This window comes from Leucopleurus acutus, assembly GCF_964270905.1.
Source record: "Leucopleurus acutus genome assembly, chromosome: 14".
Taxonomy (NCBI): domain Eukaryota; kingdom Metazoa; phylum Chordata; class Mammalia; order Artiodactyla; family Delphinidae; genus Leucopleurus; species Leucopleurus acutus.
Genome location: NC_139156.1, coordinates 74,666,371 through 74,681,962, shown reverse-complemented (window position 1 = coordinate 74,681,962; position 15,592 = coordinate 74,666,371). Strand labels below are relative to the sequence as shown.

General features: G+C 59.0%; 1 protein-coding gene across 16 annotated transcripts in view; it reads left to right on the top strand.

Moving 5' to 3' along the window:
- Positions 1–1,983: 1,983 nt before the first annotated feature.
- RET (ret proto-oncogene) overlaps positions 1,984–15,592 on the top strand; it is a gene marked incomplete at both ends in the record, with an annotated part of 58,868 nt that continues 45,259 nt past the window's right edge. For all 16 annotated transcript variants that reach the window (XM_082853880.1, XM_082853879.1, XM_082853877.1 and 13 more), the window contains one exon: positions 1,984–2,050. In XM_082853880.1, coding sequence (XP_082710006.1) covers positions 1,984–2,050 — 67 coding nt within the window. The remainder of the gene's footprint in view (positions 2,051–15,592) is intronic.

The window sequence follows — 15,592 nt, the reverse complement described above, 5'->3', positions numbered from 1 at the left end:
GGGCAATGTCCCCAGCATAGTATCAGATGTCCTCTCAAGACCCCCAAGGGTGGTGGAGGAGAGTGGAAGGGCCTGAGGACTGAAGAAGGGACACAGCCTCAAATGGGTCCTTGAGGTGGTCACACGGAGCACAACCAGACATCCAGCCTGACCCGTGTCAGCCAAGGCTTGGCCAGGGTGGTCCCTGGGGGGGCACAGGGGTGGGGCTGGTTGGAAGAATGGGCCAGGCCACCCCTCTTCCTTCTGCATTCTTCTGCCACAGGAGCCTGTTGGTAACAAAGAAGTTCCCCTCAGGCCCTCCCTTCCCACTCAGGTCCCTTCCCCGTGCACAGGCCTGAATGTGCAGCCTTGGTAGTTGTTACTAGCACCAGAGGTAGGGCCTGTCTACACCCAGGGGAGTCCCCCACGGCCAACTCCGGCCCCATAAATCCAAGGGCTTGGGGCTCGGGGAGCGTGAGGCAGGCAACACAAGGTCTGGTGGCCGCAGGGTGGCTCTCCCGAGCTGGCAGCACTGTGCCCTGGCCTCCAGCCAGCAGGCCGGCTTGGACATCTCAGCCGGCAGAGCCCCCAGCCAGCCTGTCTTGGCAGCTCCTCCTCATGCCTGCGAGGGTGACTTCACTTTGACTTCATATCTGCAGAGTGATGTGCAGAGAGCCCTTATTCAGCCCTGAGCTCAGCCAGGCAAGAGGGCGGGGCTCTGTGCACAGCCGGAAGAAGAGACACTGAAATAGGGGCACCCCAGGCCTAGGTACCCTGGACCCTCCCACCCCAAGGCCCCTTAGGCTTGCATTCCTCTGTGCCTAGGTGAGGGCCAGACCACAAAAGGCAGCTAGCGGGTGGGAGTAGAACAGTGGACTTTTCCCACAGGGGCCTAGAGCTCACCTCCAACCTCCAGGACCCCCCATGTTGGGGACCCAGAGTCTTCCCTTTTGAGTACTGGATGTGTTTATGGACATCATTTCTTGGGGCAAAAATTAAATTCTTTGGGGCTCCAGTTCCTCCTCGCTACTTGCTCCGCTACCCAGTCAGCCCCCCATCCTAAGAATTCTTCTGTTTGGTTGGGGAGAGGGAGTACCTACCCTCCAAGCACCCCATTAAAGCCAGCTCCAGAGTCAGTTTCCTGGTTTCATTGGTTGGACCAGTCCTAAAGAGGCAGGTTCACAAACTAACCCTAGGACACCCCTAGAGCGACCGCAGACATTGGAAGCCACAGGCCAGGCTCACCCCTGGCGTGCGCAGAAAACGCCCAGGCTCCCCTTCCCCCACCCGGGCACTTCCCCTCCTCCCGCCTCCGGCCCCAAGAGAGGCCGCGCTCCCACCGCGCCTCCCCCCTCCGAGAAATGGCTGAGGATGCGCACCGCGCCCAGAGCCTGGAGGCGGGGCGCCTGCCTAGTCTCCACGTCCACTCGGGCGCACCCCCGCATCCCCGTGGTTTCCCTGCCCTCTCTGGGCGGCGGGGAAGGTCGAAACGCACAGACCGAGAGCGGGCGCATAGAGTGAGGAAGAGTGGCTGTGCGTGCGGAGGCGCGCGGATTGGGGCTGCGGCTGGCGGGCCGGTACCCCGGGTCCCGCACCTCGCCCCTACTCGCGCCCCGCCCGGCCCGCACCCCGCGTCCGGCACTGGTCTCCTAAACCGCGCCCCGCGGGAACCACACCAGGCATCGCCTGGGCGGGTACCCAGTGCCCCGCCCTTACTCCCGCACCCCGCCCGCACCCGGGCCCCGCCCGCCCCGCCCGCCCCGCCCCCTCACCGCCCCGCCCCACCCCGCCCCGCCTCGCCTCAGGCCCCGCGACCGGAGCCCGGCGCGCAGCTGCGGAGAGTACCGTGGAGCCCGTGCCCCGACGCTTTGCGCCCGCAGTGTTCATCTCGTCCACCGCGTCCCGGCCGGGCATGGGGCAGCCCGGCTGAGCGCCGCACCCCGCCGCCGAGACCCCCAGCCCAAGCCACCGTCCCTCTCGCCGCGGCCCCAGCGTGCACCGGCGATGGAGAAGGCGACGGCCGGCACCGTGGGGCTGCGGTTGCTGCTGCTGCTGCCGCTGCTCGGCGAAGGTGAGTCCTGCCGGGGACTGGTGCCCGCAGCGGCCGAGGCGAAGTTGGCACCGCGCGCCGACCGGCTGAGTGGACACATTCGGAAACGCGTTTCTGTTTGCGGTGGGCAGCGGGCTGCGCTGTTGCCGGCCGCCCGGGCTCGGCTGCGAGCGGGGTGGTGGGGTGTGCAGGGCGCCTCGGGCCCCGCGCACTGGGCGGGTCTCGGGCTGGAGCCGGACTCGGGTCGGAGCGGCACGCGGGCCGGGTGGCCGGGGTCGGTGCCCAGGGCCCTTGTCGCAGCCGCGCTCCCCAGCCTGGTGGCGCCTCGCACCACAGCAGCGTCTTGGAGCGAACCGAACGGAGCTTGTAGCCGTTTCGGTGCAGGTGGGGGAGGGCGGGTGAGGTAGCCCTAGAAAGTCTGCGACTTGGGCGGGGAGGAGTTGTGTTTCTGTAAAAGATTGCTCCGTCTTCGTTTCCTTGTCGCTCTACACGTCGGTGCATTCTTCCTCCAGCTCTGATACCCTGGCTAGCCGCGGGATGCGGAGGGGATCTGCTGTTTTGAAGAATGGTTGCTTTTCCCTTGTGCGTTTTTGCCGCTCTAGTCCTTAAAAAACCCAAAAGGCTGTGGTTTCTAGGGAGGCTGCCCTCGAGGGCCCGCTCGGACTGGCCCAGCGCAGCCGGCTGAGGGCCCGCCGTGGCTCCACTCCCACGCGCGGCTTCACTCCCACGCGCGGCTTCCGAGTCCCGCGCTGATGCCAGGCGGGGACACCTGAAGGTGCGGCCTTTGGGACCATTTGACGGCTCTGGGCCGACCTGTACCAAGTGCTTTTGACCATCCTGCAGTGGAGTAGGGCGGTGTGCCGCCAACATCGGTGCTGGGAGGATTAGATGTGGCCTTGCAAAGGCTGGTCACTGCCTCCACCTCCAAAACCCTGACGGGATGAGTGAACCCCAAGGCTGTCGAATCTTTGCCCGCCCCCCTGCCCACACACCACGAATTTTAGTTTCTCTCGAACTGTCCTTGACTTCCTCTTCTTCAGTACTCAGTATGCACCAAGTTGCCCTCTGAGAGAGGAGCTCCGGCCACCCTCCCCCTCTGCTTACAAAGGGCTTTCTCTCCCTGTGGCCTTTGGGAACAGAAGAGGTGGTGATCCCCTGCGTCTGGCCCTGGGTCCTGCACAGACTCTGGGTTCCCAGGCCTGCCCAAGGCTTCATTTGTGTGACTGCATCTTGAGCTCACGAGGCAGATACTGAAGCTAGAACGGGCCCCTAGCCCATCATAGGGAAGGCAGGGGAGAAACCCTTTCTTTGACCTGGGGAAGAATGGGGGAAAGCATCGGGAGTCTGGGGGTCCAGTGCTGTGAGGGGAAAACAGGCAGGAGGAGGCTGCAGGCAGGGCAGAAGTAAACACAAGGTGTTCAGAAGACCTCTTGTAACTCGGGGTTGCAACTTTGTAGTTGTGGGCGGGTGATCAGGTGTGAGCCGGAAGCCAGGGCGTGCTGGGCAGCCTCCGAAGCTTGTGGAGGATTTCCTGTGCCTGTCCCAAGCTTAGTCAGGGGTCCCAGCTGAGGCCGTGGGGGGCTGGAGTTGGGGGGTAGGGGTGCGAGGGCAGCCTGTGACACTTGGCGGGAATGCAGGTGGCTTCTTCACAGCCTGGACGCATGGAGTTGGGTGATCAGAGAAAGGCTCTCCAATCCAGGGAAAGCAAGTCCCCTGCCTCGCCCACCCTCCCATGGGATGAGCAAGAAACCACGATTGGTAGCACTGGGGGTTGAGAGGTGGCCCCGCGATACCCAAGAGGAGACAACGGGCCCGTGGAGAGGCCTGCGGGCACCCTCTACCCGGAGTAGCAGTGCTGGAGCTGTTGAGCCTGGCTCTCAGTGAGCTGCTGCAGACCGCCACCAGTGAGCTGGGCCGCTGCTCCCACCCAGACTCGACCAGGCTGGGAGCAGCTCGGCCCCGGGGCGCCCTCTCGTGGACGCAGCCCTCCTGTGGCCAGGCCTGTTGCCTGGGGCATGGGCCGGGTCTCCAGAGGAGGAAAGCCTTCCCGTGCTGGCCCAGACACCTCCCCGAGACGCGAGACGCGAAGCTCTCTTCTGTGCTGGGGGACTGAGGAGAGGAGGGTAGGGAGGCAACCAGATGAAGAGGCAGCGGCCGGGGAAGGGAAGCACTGCCCCAGGGCTGGCAGGGGTGGGCTTGAGGGCCTAGAGATGCTCAGAGCAAGGTCCTGGGGCATAAACAGACCTCACGGTGTGCCCCCCTCCTCGTGTACACACTCTCATTGTGTGTGAATGCACACACCTTCAGAAAAAGGTGCCAACCCAGACACAGACTCCCAGAGTAAGGCAGGACTCCTCACCCACACGCTGGTATCCGTGTGAGCGCACGCACGGCCCCCCCCCCACACACACTTGAATCCACGCTCACACACTGACACTCACTCTTGGTCATCGCTAAGACACACTCCTGCCCTTTCTCAAGGATATGTGATCATGAGGCTTGTGGACACACACACACTCACGCAGCGTGGCTTGGCCCTTCCCACTCCACCCTCCCCCAGGGAACCCAGCCCCTCTCTCTGCCACTCACACACACTGGGACCCCCACATGTGTCCCCCCACAGGGACACCTGCCCCTCCCCGCTCATACTCAGGAGCACAGCCCATCAACCCTGAGTATCCTGGAACCAGAGCTAAAGAACTTCCATCTAAAAGTTGTTCTTAGAAGTTTCTGGCCTTTTGCTGCTCCAGCGCAGGTACAGGCATCCCCATGGCATGGATGAAGAAACTGAGCCCCAGCTTCTGGGGATCCCCCTGAATGTCTCAGGCTGACCCGTCACCCATCACCATCTCCCTGACCTCCAGCTGCTCCTCACCAGGCCTCACATCGCTCATCTTTCTGGCCTGGCTTCTTGGGTTCCTTTTTGCTCAGCACCTCTAGCCACAAGGAAAGACCTGCCCTCTCTGCGTGCACACCCTCTGGGCCTCTCACTCCCAGGTACTGAAGAAAGGAAAGCTGGCCACGACTTAGCAGGCCCCTCTCCAGGCTGCTGGGCCCACCCCTCTGCTGTTGGACCTGGGTTTGCCACTTTTGCCTGGACCGGCAGGAGCCCTCAGCCAGGAGGGCTGCCCTGCTCACTTCTTTCTCTCCCTTTCAGCCCCTTCCCCCTTTGGCCAGAGATGAGTGGTGTCCTGCTCCACTGGGCTTGCCTGGGCCCAGCCTTCTCTCTCTTCCGCCCCAGCCCACTAAGCCACTCTGGCCTCTGCGAGCTGCCTGTGGCCCACACTGGCTGTCCTGGGCCCTAGCAGAGTCCAGCCTACTCAGGGACCAAAGGGCTGGGTCAGCTGGTGGACTCCTCAGGGTGGGGTCTGTGAGCAGAAAGCAAATGGGGAAGTTTATTGAGACCATTGCAAAATTGCCTTTATTCTGCAGAATTGCTTTAGGGACAGCTAAGTAAATCACTGTTTCCTTGGTGGTGAGAAGAAAATGGGACGCATTCACCTAATGGGGAGCTAATGGCCTTTCAGCCAGGGGAGGAGAAAACTCATTTAAAATCATGGTATCTCTTAAACTGGAGCATGGGGTGCCAAGGGGAAGGGAGGGCCAGGAAGCTGCTGCTTCCTCTGAGGCCTTCCCGCCTCTGTGACTTGAGAGAGGACTCCTGCATCCCCTGGTCTTCACTGGATAAGGCTGATGCCAGCAGTAGCCACCCCCAGGGGGCTCATGGCCTGCCAGTCCCGTCCTGAGCACTGCCTGTCTGCTAGCTCACTGTATCCTCCCGAAACCCTGAGGGATGTAGCCTTATTTTCCCATTTCACAGGTAAGGAAACTGAGGCTCCCACAGCCTGTGAACTTGAATCCATGGAGAGGACTTTGTGTCTCCCCGCTCGGGTCCTCTGGGCCCCTCCTCTGGGCCAGTGGCGGTGGGGACCAGGAGGGGTCCTGGGAGAGGAAGGTGGCCCTGAGCCCACTCACCCACTGGTGACCCTCCTGCTCGGGGCTCCAGGGGCCCTGGGGACAGCCTGGCCCGGGTCTGGGAGGGAAGTGTGCCACTGTGCTTCAGCACCTGAATCAGGAGCCCCTCGGGGTCTGGCTGATGCTCAGGTGGGACCGCTGCTTTAGCTGATGTCTGGGAGTCCTGCGGGTCCGGGAACTGCCAACAGCTGGGGTCTGGTCATAGCCAGCCCCAGGGGAGGGGCATGTGTCCTCTGGTGTGGCAGGAAGAGAGGCCTCTGTGCTGGTGGTGTAGGCTGGGTGTGTGGCCCCTGCACCCACCCTCTGCCTGGGGACCCAGAACCCGACAGACGCTACTGTGCTGAGGAGGGGCTGGACTTCAGGGCACATGGGTACAACTGTGTCTCCTTGTCCAAGAAAGGGCCCTCCTGCCCGGGGCTCCAGGACAGACTGGGAGAAGAAAGCACCCAACTGGGAAAAAGGCAGAGCTGGAGAAGCGCCCCCCCAAACAGTAGCGATGCCTTCTGTCCTATAGGAGCGGCTGCATTTCGGCTGTGGAACCTCTCCCCCTCCCCGTGGGCGTGAGAGGGGGCGCTTCCTTGTGTGGGTGCAGTGTTCAGGCTCAAGCCCCCGTGTCCTCTCCTCCTTCTCGTGTTTTCTTCCTTCTCCTCGTTTTTTTCTTCTTCCTTCTCATTTCTGCAGTTGTTTTTCTGAGTGACTCAACAGTAACAGTAATAGTGATGGGCCCACAAACGCTCCCCGAGGGACCACCTGCTGCCTGGGGAGCTTCTCCGGGGCTAGGGATGCACTCCGGGAGACAATGGAAGGTCCCTTTGACCTCAGAGCTGTCTCCCTGTAGGGAGAGATGGGCAGTAAAGGAGGCCCTAAGTAGCCACTTATCTCAAATGTATGGGTGTGATTTCAGACTGAGGTACACGGCAGGAGGCCGGCTGAGGGGTAGGGTGGGAGGGGATGGTGGGCAGCCAGGCGGGGAAGTGGCCCTCCTGGCCCTGGGCCACAGGGGTGTGATGGCAGCGGGGGTCATCTTTTGCCCTCCCCCCCCATTTGCCTCCCCTGGGTTTTCAAGGGCCCATCTTCCGCGCTTTCTGGGTGGGGGTCCTTAACCCCTGGAAGGCTGGGGCATTGGTATGGCTCAGAGAGACCAGGCCCAGGATGTCCCTCTGAGGGCCGTGACCTGGGTGGCCTGGAGAGGGCGCTCCTGGGGGGCTTGAAGGGGTGGGAAGGCTCAGGCCTCCAGAACCCACACGGCTGTCCTCTCCCTGCCTCAGAGCAGCAGAGAGTTGCAGCGTGTTTAGGGGTTCAGGGGAGGCTGTAACTCCTGAGACAGGGCTCCATCGCACCTCAGAGGACCTTAGAGGATGGGGCCCTCTTCGGGCTGCACCTCCAGGACACCTGGGAGCCCCTGTGGACGGGACCCTCGTCCTGCCCTCCTCCCCCTGCCTGGTCCTCCCACAGTCCACCTTCCCTGAGCTCTGGGGCCAGGTGACGCCTGGGCTTCATCAAGCTCTGGCCTCACAGCTATGTAATTGTGGGAGCCCCTGGGACCCGCTTCTGTCCCTGAGGCTGGAGGATGTAAAGCCAGTGGCCCTCTGAGCTGTCCACTGGGCAAGGTGGGGGGCGGTGAGAGCAGCAGCGAGGTGCCACTGTTCCCTTAGCTCCTCCCCCACTGGAGCTGACACCCCCAAGAAAGCATGGTTGTGGGCGCATTGACGCCAATGGGACCTTGGGGGAGGCAGTTCAGGCGCCACCTGGGCCCTCAAGGAGAGCAGGTGGCCGGGCCCGAGCAAACACCTCTGTTTGCTTTCGCCTTGTGAGTGGCTCCACAGAGTGTAGCAGCCAGGGCACCTCTGCAGAAAGGTCACCTGTGCACCTGCACAGGCGTGTACCCACCTGGTGGTCCAGCTGGTGCAGGCTCTCCATGACATCAGGAATGCCTGGTGGGCTCTGGCAGGCAGGGACCAGTTCTGGGACCTGCTCAGGGGAGATGCCCGTGGGGGCCCCAGCCCCCCTCCCAGATTTGGGTACCGGCGGTCGCACCTTATCACAGTCCTAAGCCTTCGCTCTTCTGACATGGGCTGCTACTGTCTGGGTTCCGCAGGGCCCTGGGCTCCAGAGAAGTGCCTGAGGGGCAGGGTGGCAGGGAGAGGGAGGCAAAGCTCCGAGCTCTGCCCTGAGCACTGGCCCTGACCTGCGCTCTGATTGGAGAAAGGGTTCCGCTGCTAAAACAATCAGAAAGCCCCTGGCAAGACAGTGGATGTCAAAACTGGTTGCAGTCCCCCCCTCCCATGTGGCTATGGGATTGCCAGAAAATTCCGAGGGTTCTCACTCTCGACAAAAAGGGGAAAAGGAACAATGTAAGTTCCTAAACTTTAACTAACAGCCTGGAAAATGCTTGGGAAGATGTGCACTCTGTGTGCCAGGACCCGAGAGCGGGGTGAATGGGGGATGACCTGGGGGCACACAGAGCGATGGTGGGAGTCCGAGTGGAGGGAAGGAGTTTACTCAGTTTCTTACTCAAACTTTCCTGCCTCTGAAACAGCCAAAGACACAGACAAAGTGAAGTGGTGGGAGACCCAGAAGCTGGGGGCAGCTCTTGGGTGGGCTTTCTCCTTGCCTGCTCCCCCATCCTGCCCTTCCAGCATTGCCTGTGGGCCGTCCACTGCTGTCTGTTCTCTTTTTTCTGGGAAGGAGAAAGGATGGAGTTGAGAAGCAGGACTCTGTTCCAGCCGCCACTTAGCCATGAAGTGGGCGCAGCACCCGCTGCCTCCTCGCCTGTGGAAGCAGGGTTAACACGCACTTAGCTCTGTGAGCACTAGCTTTGCCACTGGGAGGGGTTGAGCCTTGTCAGACGGGCACCTGCAGGTGGTCTCCGTAGGAGAGTCATCCAGCAGGACCACACACGGGACTCCACAGAGCGTCGTAAAGTCGCCACTGTGGACCCTCCCGAATCTTTGCTTCTGCAGCCTCCCACCCACCTGTATCTGTGAGCAGGAGAGACCGTGTACTTGGGGGCGACAGAAACCCCCAGTCTCAGCGTCTCAACACAGTCCGTTTGTCTCCTGTTCGTGGTGTCCCACCCCCCTGCCCCTGTCAGCCGCTCCACACCTGGCCATGTGCACGGGGAGGGGCACAGAGCCCTGAGGAGCCAGGCCTGGAGGGGCCTGGGGCACTTTGCCCATGTCCACGGGCTGGTCTGTCACAGGGTCCTTCTCTCTGCAAGGGAGGCTGGCGCCCAGAACATAACATAAAATTAACTGTCCTCAAGTGAGTAATTCGGTGGCATTCAGTACATTCACAGTGTTGCATAGGCATCACCCCTGTGTAGTTCCAGAACATTTTCATCACCCCCAAAAGGAAACCCCATACCCATTAGGCAGTGTTGCCTAGTCCCCCCACCCCAGCCCCTGGCAACTGCCACTCTGCGTCTGTCTCTATGGACTTGTCCATCTTGGGTATTTAGTATAAATTGGCCTTTGTGTTAGACTCCTTTTACTTAGTTTGACGTTTTCAAGGTGCGTCCACATTGCAGTATGTATCAGTGCTTCGTCCCTTTCAAGGCTGAGCAATATCCCATTGCGTGCATGTATCACATGTATTAATTCGTTCATCTCTTGGTGGACGTTTGGGTTGTTTACACCTTTTGGCTCTTGTGAATAGTGCTGCTGTGAGCATTTACGTGCAGATACCTGTTTGAGTCCCTGTTTTCAGTTCTCTTAGGTGTATACTTCGCGGTAGAATTGCTGAGTCACATGGTAATTCCAAGTCTCATCTTTTGAGGAACCGGCAAACTGTTTTCCACAACAACTGAAACATTTTACAGTCCCACCAGCAGTATGTGAGGGTTCCAGTTTCACCACATCCTCACCAATCCTTGTTATTTTCTATTTATATTTTTAAATTGTATCCATCCTCCTGGGTACAAAGTGGTATCTCATGTGGGTTTGATTTGCATTTCCTTAATTATTGGTGATGTTGAGAATCTTTTGTGTGCTTCTTGGCCGTTTGTATCTTCTTTGGAGAAGTGTCTATTCAGGTCCTCTGCCCATGTTTTAATTGGGTGGGTGTGTCTGTTTGTTGTTGAGTTTGCTCTATCAAAGTTCCACCAAGTGTTGCAGATCAGTTTTTGTCCAGGGACATTTCAGTGTCTGAGCCGGAGGTCCCTTTTGAAGAGGACATGGGTTCCTCCAGTGTCCTTCTGTGGGGGCTGAGTCACCATGACCCCACTGGGACCCTGAGGACATTCTCAGAAGACCCGGACCCTAAAGCCACATTGAGCTCTAATGTCCCGGAAGCAGTGGTGTCACATCTTGTATGTGAGGTGCCAATGCCCAAAGACCATCCTGTGAAGGACCCAGGGGGTGGGAGGAAGGGAGGGGTTCAGGGAACCAGTGACCCATCCTGCCCACCTGACAAGGTGGGACTCAGCAGCAGGGGAACCCAGGGCTGCCCTGTCTTGCTAAACTCTCAGTCCAGACTCTAAAAATAACCAGGCGGATCTGGTGTAAGTTGATTACCGTAATTGCAGCTGTGTGATGTCATGCTGCCAGTCCCTTGAGGCCGTTTTCCCGGGACAGCAGAACGTACCAAGGCAGTGCCGTCCACCCGCCACCGAGAAGCTTGCACCCAGAAGCTGCATGAGCTCTGGGGCCCAGCACAGGGTGGAAGGCCTTGACCCGGGTTAGCAGGAAGCCTTTGTGGGCCCAGGCAGGTCTGATTCAAGAGTCAGGGAGGGAGAAAGGAGAACTGGCTCTGGCTTCTACCAGCAGGCGCTCTGTCCCAGCAGTGCTTCTACGGAGGGGTTCCTATCCCAGTTCACAGCTGGGAACAGACCCAGAGAGGCTGAATGCCGAGCTGGCCATACAGCAGGGCAGTGAAGGAGCACGGCTCTGGCCTGCCTCTGCCCTTGTCTCTCTGCTTCCGCAAGTCATACTGAAATCTCTCCTTTGTATCTAGACCCACTTCTCAAGGTGGTACTAGGACCTGACAGGGGCAGAGTGAAGGACCCTCAAGGCTCTCTTCTTTGTCCAGCGGGCAAGGGCACGTCAGGCCCCCAGTATCCATGGGTGCCCGCGCACACAGCAGCCATGTCTGTGTCTGTACCTGTCAGGCGGGCGCTGGCTGAGCGCCACCTGGTCATGCCTTCCTGGGCCTTCGCCCTCTTTCACTGAGACGTGAAAGAGCAAATTTACATGAGGGGCTTATAGGGACTCCTGCCTTTTCGAGGAGGCTGAAGGAGGCTGTGGATGGTTATTTATGGTTGCATTTTCCGCCTGGTTAGCAAGCAGGTGGGTGGGTGGCCCGGAGTCCCAGGTCATGGTGCCCTGGCTTTTCCGCACACGTGTGCACGACCGTCACTGAGCAGAGGAGCCTGGTGGCCACGTACACTGGGCTGGGTGGGACCCTCGGCTTAAGTCCTGGCTCACTCTCTGTGTGGCCTTGGGCAAGGTAGCCTTTCTCTGCCTTGGTTTCCCCTTCTGTAAGACAGGGAACAAAGTTGCCTTTGTTACCTCTGGCTGTTGTCGTTACCTCTGGCAGATGTCGTGTTGATTAAGTGGGACAACGTGCGTGAAGCGCTTAGAACAGGGCCTCTCGGGAACGCCGGTTAATGTTGAATCAGGGCGAGAGGGGTGCTGGGGGAGGGGCAGAGATGGGCAGGACCACCTCTGTCTGAGGAGCTCTGGATAGGTGGGGTGACAGATTTAAGTCTGAATCGCAGTGCCCTGCTGGGTGGGAGAGGGGACGGTTGCCCAAGCAGTGGCACCAGGGTCCAGGCCGGGGATGTCCTGACCCATCACCCCCAAGCCGGGGCTGGGGCTGCAGGGCACAAGAGCCCTGGAGCCGAGCGAGCCTGGTGACCCGCACAGTCATCAGCAGGCCACTTGGGTGGCCAGTCTTTTTCCAGCCAGGCCTTGCCCTGGGTAAGAAATTAATTGTAACCTAATTGGCAGTTTCCTTTGCACAGAAGCCGGAAAGAACTGCCAGTGAGGCTGGTGATTAACTCGGCATCAGCTGGGAAATCACATTTGGGCAGGAGCGTCCATCATCTGAGCGAGGCCTCTGCATCTGGCCTGGGCGGGTGGAGAAGCGTGGGTGGTGGCCCCGGGTGCGTGCTGGGTGCAGCCTGGGCCCCAGGCCTCTGGGAACAGAAGGCTGGGGCTTGTGTGCCGGGGATGAGTCTGGGCTGCTGGCACCCGGGCTGCCGGGCCGCAGACCTCGGCTGCACGCCTCACTCCCCCAAACTCCAGCCTCGCCCTGACGCCTTCCCCACTCTCAGCAGAGGGCTGCATGCATGGCGTGGTGGGGTGTCAGGGGACCCGGGCCTGGTTGCGGTTCCGCTCTGAGGGCAAGAGGTGAATTGTGTTTCCCAGGGTTGAATGGGGAGAGTGAGGTCTACAGCGAGAGCTCAGGCAAGGTGTGCATGGCAGAGCTTTTCGCACGTGTGGAGGAGGGTGCCTGTCCGTGCAGGGCCGGTGGGGCCTCTGGGGCACGGGCTGGCCCTCAGGTCTCTCCTCCTCCGTACAGCTGCTCTTACAGGCCACTGGCCACCCTGTCCAGTCAGGGCCCAGGAAGACCGGCGTCCGGGGAGACACTGCACCCCCACATGGGGTCCTCTGCCCTCCCCACCACGGACCACACAGAGAGGGCTCAGGCTGGAGGGATGTTGGTGGGAAGGGCCCAGAGAGCTGTGCTGTGTGTGAAGCCGCAAACCAGACAGGCAGGCAGGAGCGCGGGCTCTGTACCAGGCAGAGCTCTCAGGAGCGTGGAGAGCCCTGGGCACCCAGTGTGTGCCAGGATGGCTGCTTGCTCCTGCTTGTGTGTGGACCCAAGCAGCTGGCCCTCGCTGGGTGCCCAGGCCAGACCAGGAAGGCCACTCAGACTTGTGGCCACCCTGGCACGTGCTGCCCACTGAGGGCTGCTGGCAGCATTTGGGGGAGAAGAAATTTACGACTGGAATCAAGGCTGCACTAGTGGTGACTGCTGTCGTCATTGGGCGTCAGGGCCGAAGATAGCCCTGGCATTTACTGAGCGCCCAGTGTATGCACTAAGCTGGCCATCTGTTGGGTACGCCTGCAGAGGCCAGAGTTTTCTCCATGATTTTGTAGACAAAGGCTTCAATTCGCAGCATCAGGACTGGGACAAGCTGTCAGATTCCCCCCTCAGGGAGACATTGGCTTGTGACTGAGTACAGCTGAGCTGAGCCAGGGACCCATGGACAGAGGCAGCTGGCTCTCAAAGTGAGCTGTCTGGGCTTCCCTGGTGGTGCAGTGGTTGAGCATCCGCCTGCCAATGCAGGGGACACGGGTTCAAGCCCTGGTCCGGGAAGATCCCACATGCCGCAGAGCAACTAAGCCCGTAGGCCACAGCTACTGAGCCTGTGCTCTAGAGTCCGCGAGCCACAACTACTGAAGCCCACACACCTGGAGCCCATGCTCCGCAACAAGAGAGGCCACCGCAATGAGAAGACCGTGCACCACAACAAAGAGTAGCCCCCGCTCGCCGCAACTAGAGAAAGCCCGTGAGCAGCAACAAAGACCCCACACAGCCAAAACTTAATTAATTAATTAATTTTTTTTAAAAAAGGTGAGCTTCCTGCGGATGTCAAATTACTAGAGCCCACCCAGCCCTTCCCTTCACACCTCCTCTGTGCCAGGCATCAGGCAAGGTTGTGGGGATGCAGTGGTGAGCAAGACAGGCCCAGTGCTGGCCCTGTGGGTCTTACAGTCTCTGCTTCTTTTAGCATGAGGTCGGTGCTCTGGGAGTGAAGAGGGGAAAGGCCAGCATGGCTGGGGGAACGCGGGGAGAGGGCTGAGCTGGGCAGGGGCTTGCCCAGGAGAGAAGACGGGGTGGGGGACCACGTACCCGGGGGTCGTGGGCAAGGCTGGGAAGAGTGAGCACGAGGTCCGGAGCCAGGGTACCACAGTGGGACCTGCAGGCATCGGGCACAGGAAGCCCAGCGAAGGGCTCAGAAAGACACCTGGGAGCAGGCGTGTGTGGTGGCTGCCCGGGGCAGGCGGGAGGCCAGGAGCCCTCTGAACCCTGGGTGCAGGGAAGGCAGGAGGAAACTGAGCTGTTGGGCAGGGTGCACTGAGTGGTCACACAGGACTTCTGGGGTTGGCACCTTGGCACGTGTGGGGAGGAGGTGTGGCCACACAGGCAGAGGGAAGGGCTCTGAGCCAAACTCAGCTGGCCTGGGACTGGGCTCCGCCTTCTCTGTGGGGAGAGCCAGGGCCAGGGCCACGTCATGACTACTGACTGTGGGTTCAGGCCCTGTGACCTCTGTGGGCCCCTTTCCCCATGAAAAAGTAGGATTATATTTCATGACTATTAATATAAAGACAAATATAATCCAGGCTGCTTTATTGTTACACAGTCATTATTATTACATTTTGTTCTTCCTTCTGACTTTAACATCAACTAAAACATTTGTGTGGGCCCCTGGGCACTGTGCCCACTGTGTGCGCTGAGGCAGTTAGAGTGGCAAGCGCATGCCCCAGCATCTGCAGTGTCGGTGCCTATTGGAAATGGAGGACCCCTGGGACTCTGGCACTAAGGGTGGACCCACATGGCCAGGCTTGTGTGTGCACTCTCCCAGTGGATGGTGAGCCCCTCAACCATTCAGGTCTCTCCTGTACCTGGGTACTGTGGTGCTGTGAGCCAAGGCAGGAACCACAGCAGAAACCTGCAGTGCACAGGCATTTACCTGGCTGGTGGCAGGCAGCCAGGGCAGCGTGGGTGGGATGCCAGATGGAGCCAGGAATTTACTGGTTCTGTTCTTACTCGGTTCTAAAGGAAGAGTTGTGGGCACATCTTTAAAACATACGTGACACCAAAGCACAGGCAGCAAAAGAAAAAATAGATAAATTGTATTGCGTCAAAATTTAAAACATCAAAGGACACAGTCAACAAAGTGAAAAGGCAGCCTGTGAAATGGGAGAAAATATTTGCAAATCAGCTGTCTGATAAAAGGTTACCATCCAGAACATATAAAGAACTACAACTCAACAACAACAAAAAAACCCAATTCAAAAATGGGCAAAACGGGACTTCCCTGGCAGTCCACTGGTTTTCCAAACCAAAACACAAAACAGAAGCATTATTGTAACAAATTCAATAAAGACTTTAAAAAAAATGGGCAAAGCACTTGAACAGACATTCCTCCTGAGAAGAAGTAGCCAGTAAGCACATGAAAAGATGCTCAACATTACTGATCATTAGGGAAATGCAAATCAAAACCACAGTGTGATATAACCACACACCCATTAGGTTGGCTACTGTCAAAAAAGATGGCAATGAAATTGAGTTATTTGTAATGAGGTGGATGGACCTAGAGTCTGTCATACAGAGTGAAGTAAGTCAGAAAGAGAAAAACAAATACCGCATGCTAACACATACATATGGAATCTAAAGAAAAAAAAAAGGTTATGAAGAACCTAGGGGCAGGACAGGAATAAAGACACAGACGTAGAGAATGGACTTGAGGACATGGGGAGGGGGAAGGATAAGCTGGGACGAAGTGAGAGAGTGGCATGGACTTATATATACTACCAGAAGTAAAATAGGTAGCTAGTGGGAAACAGCCACATAGCA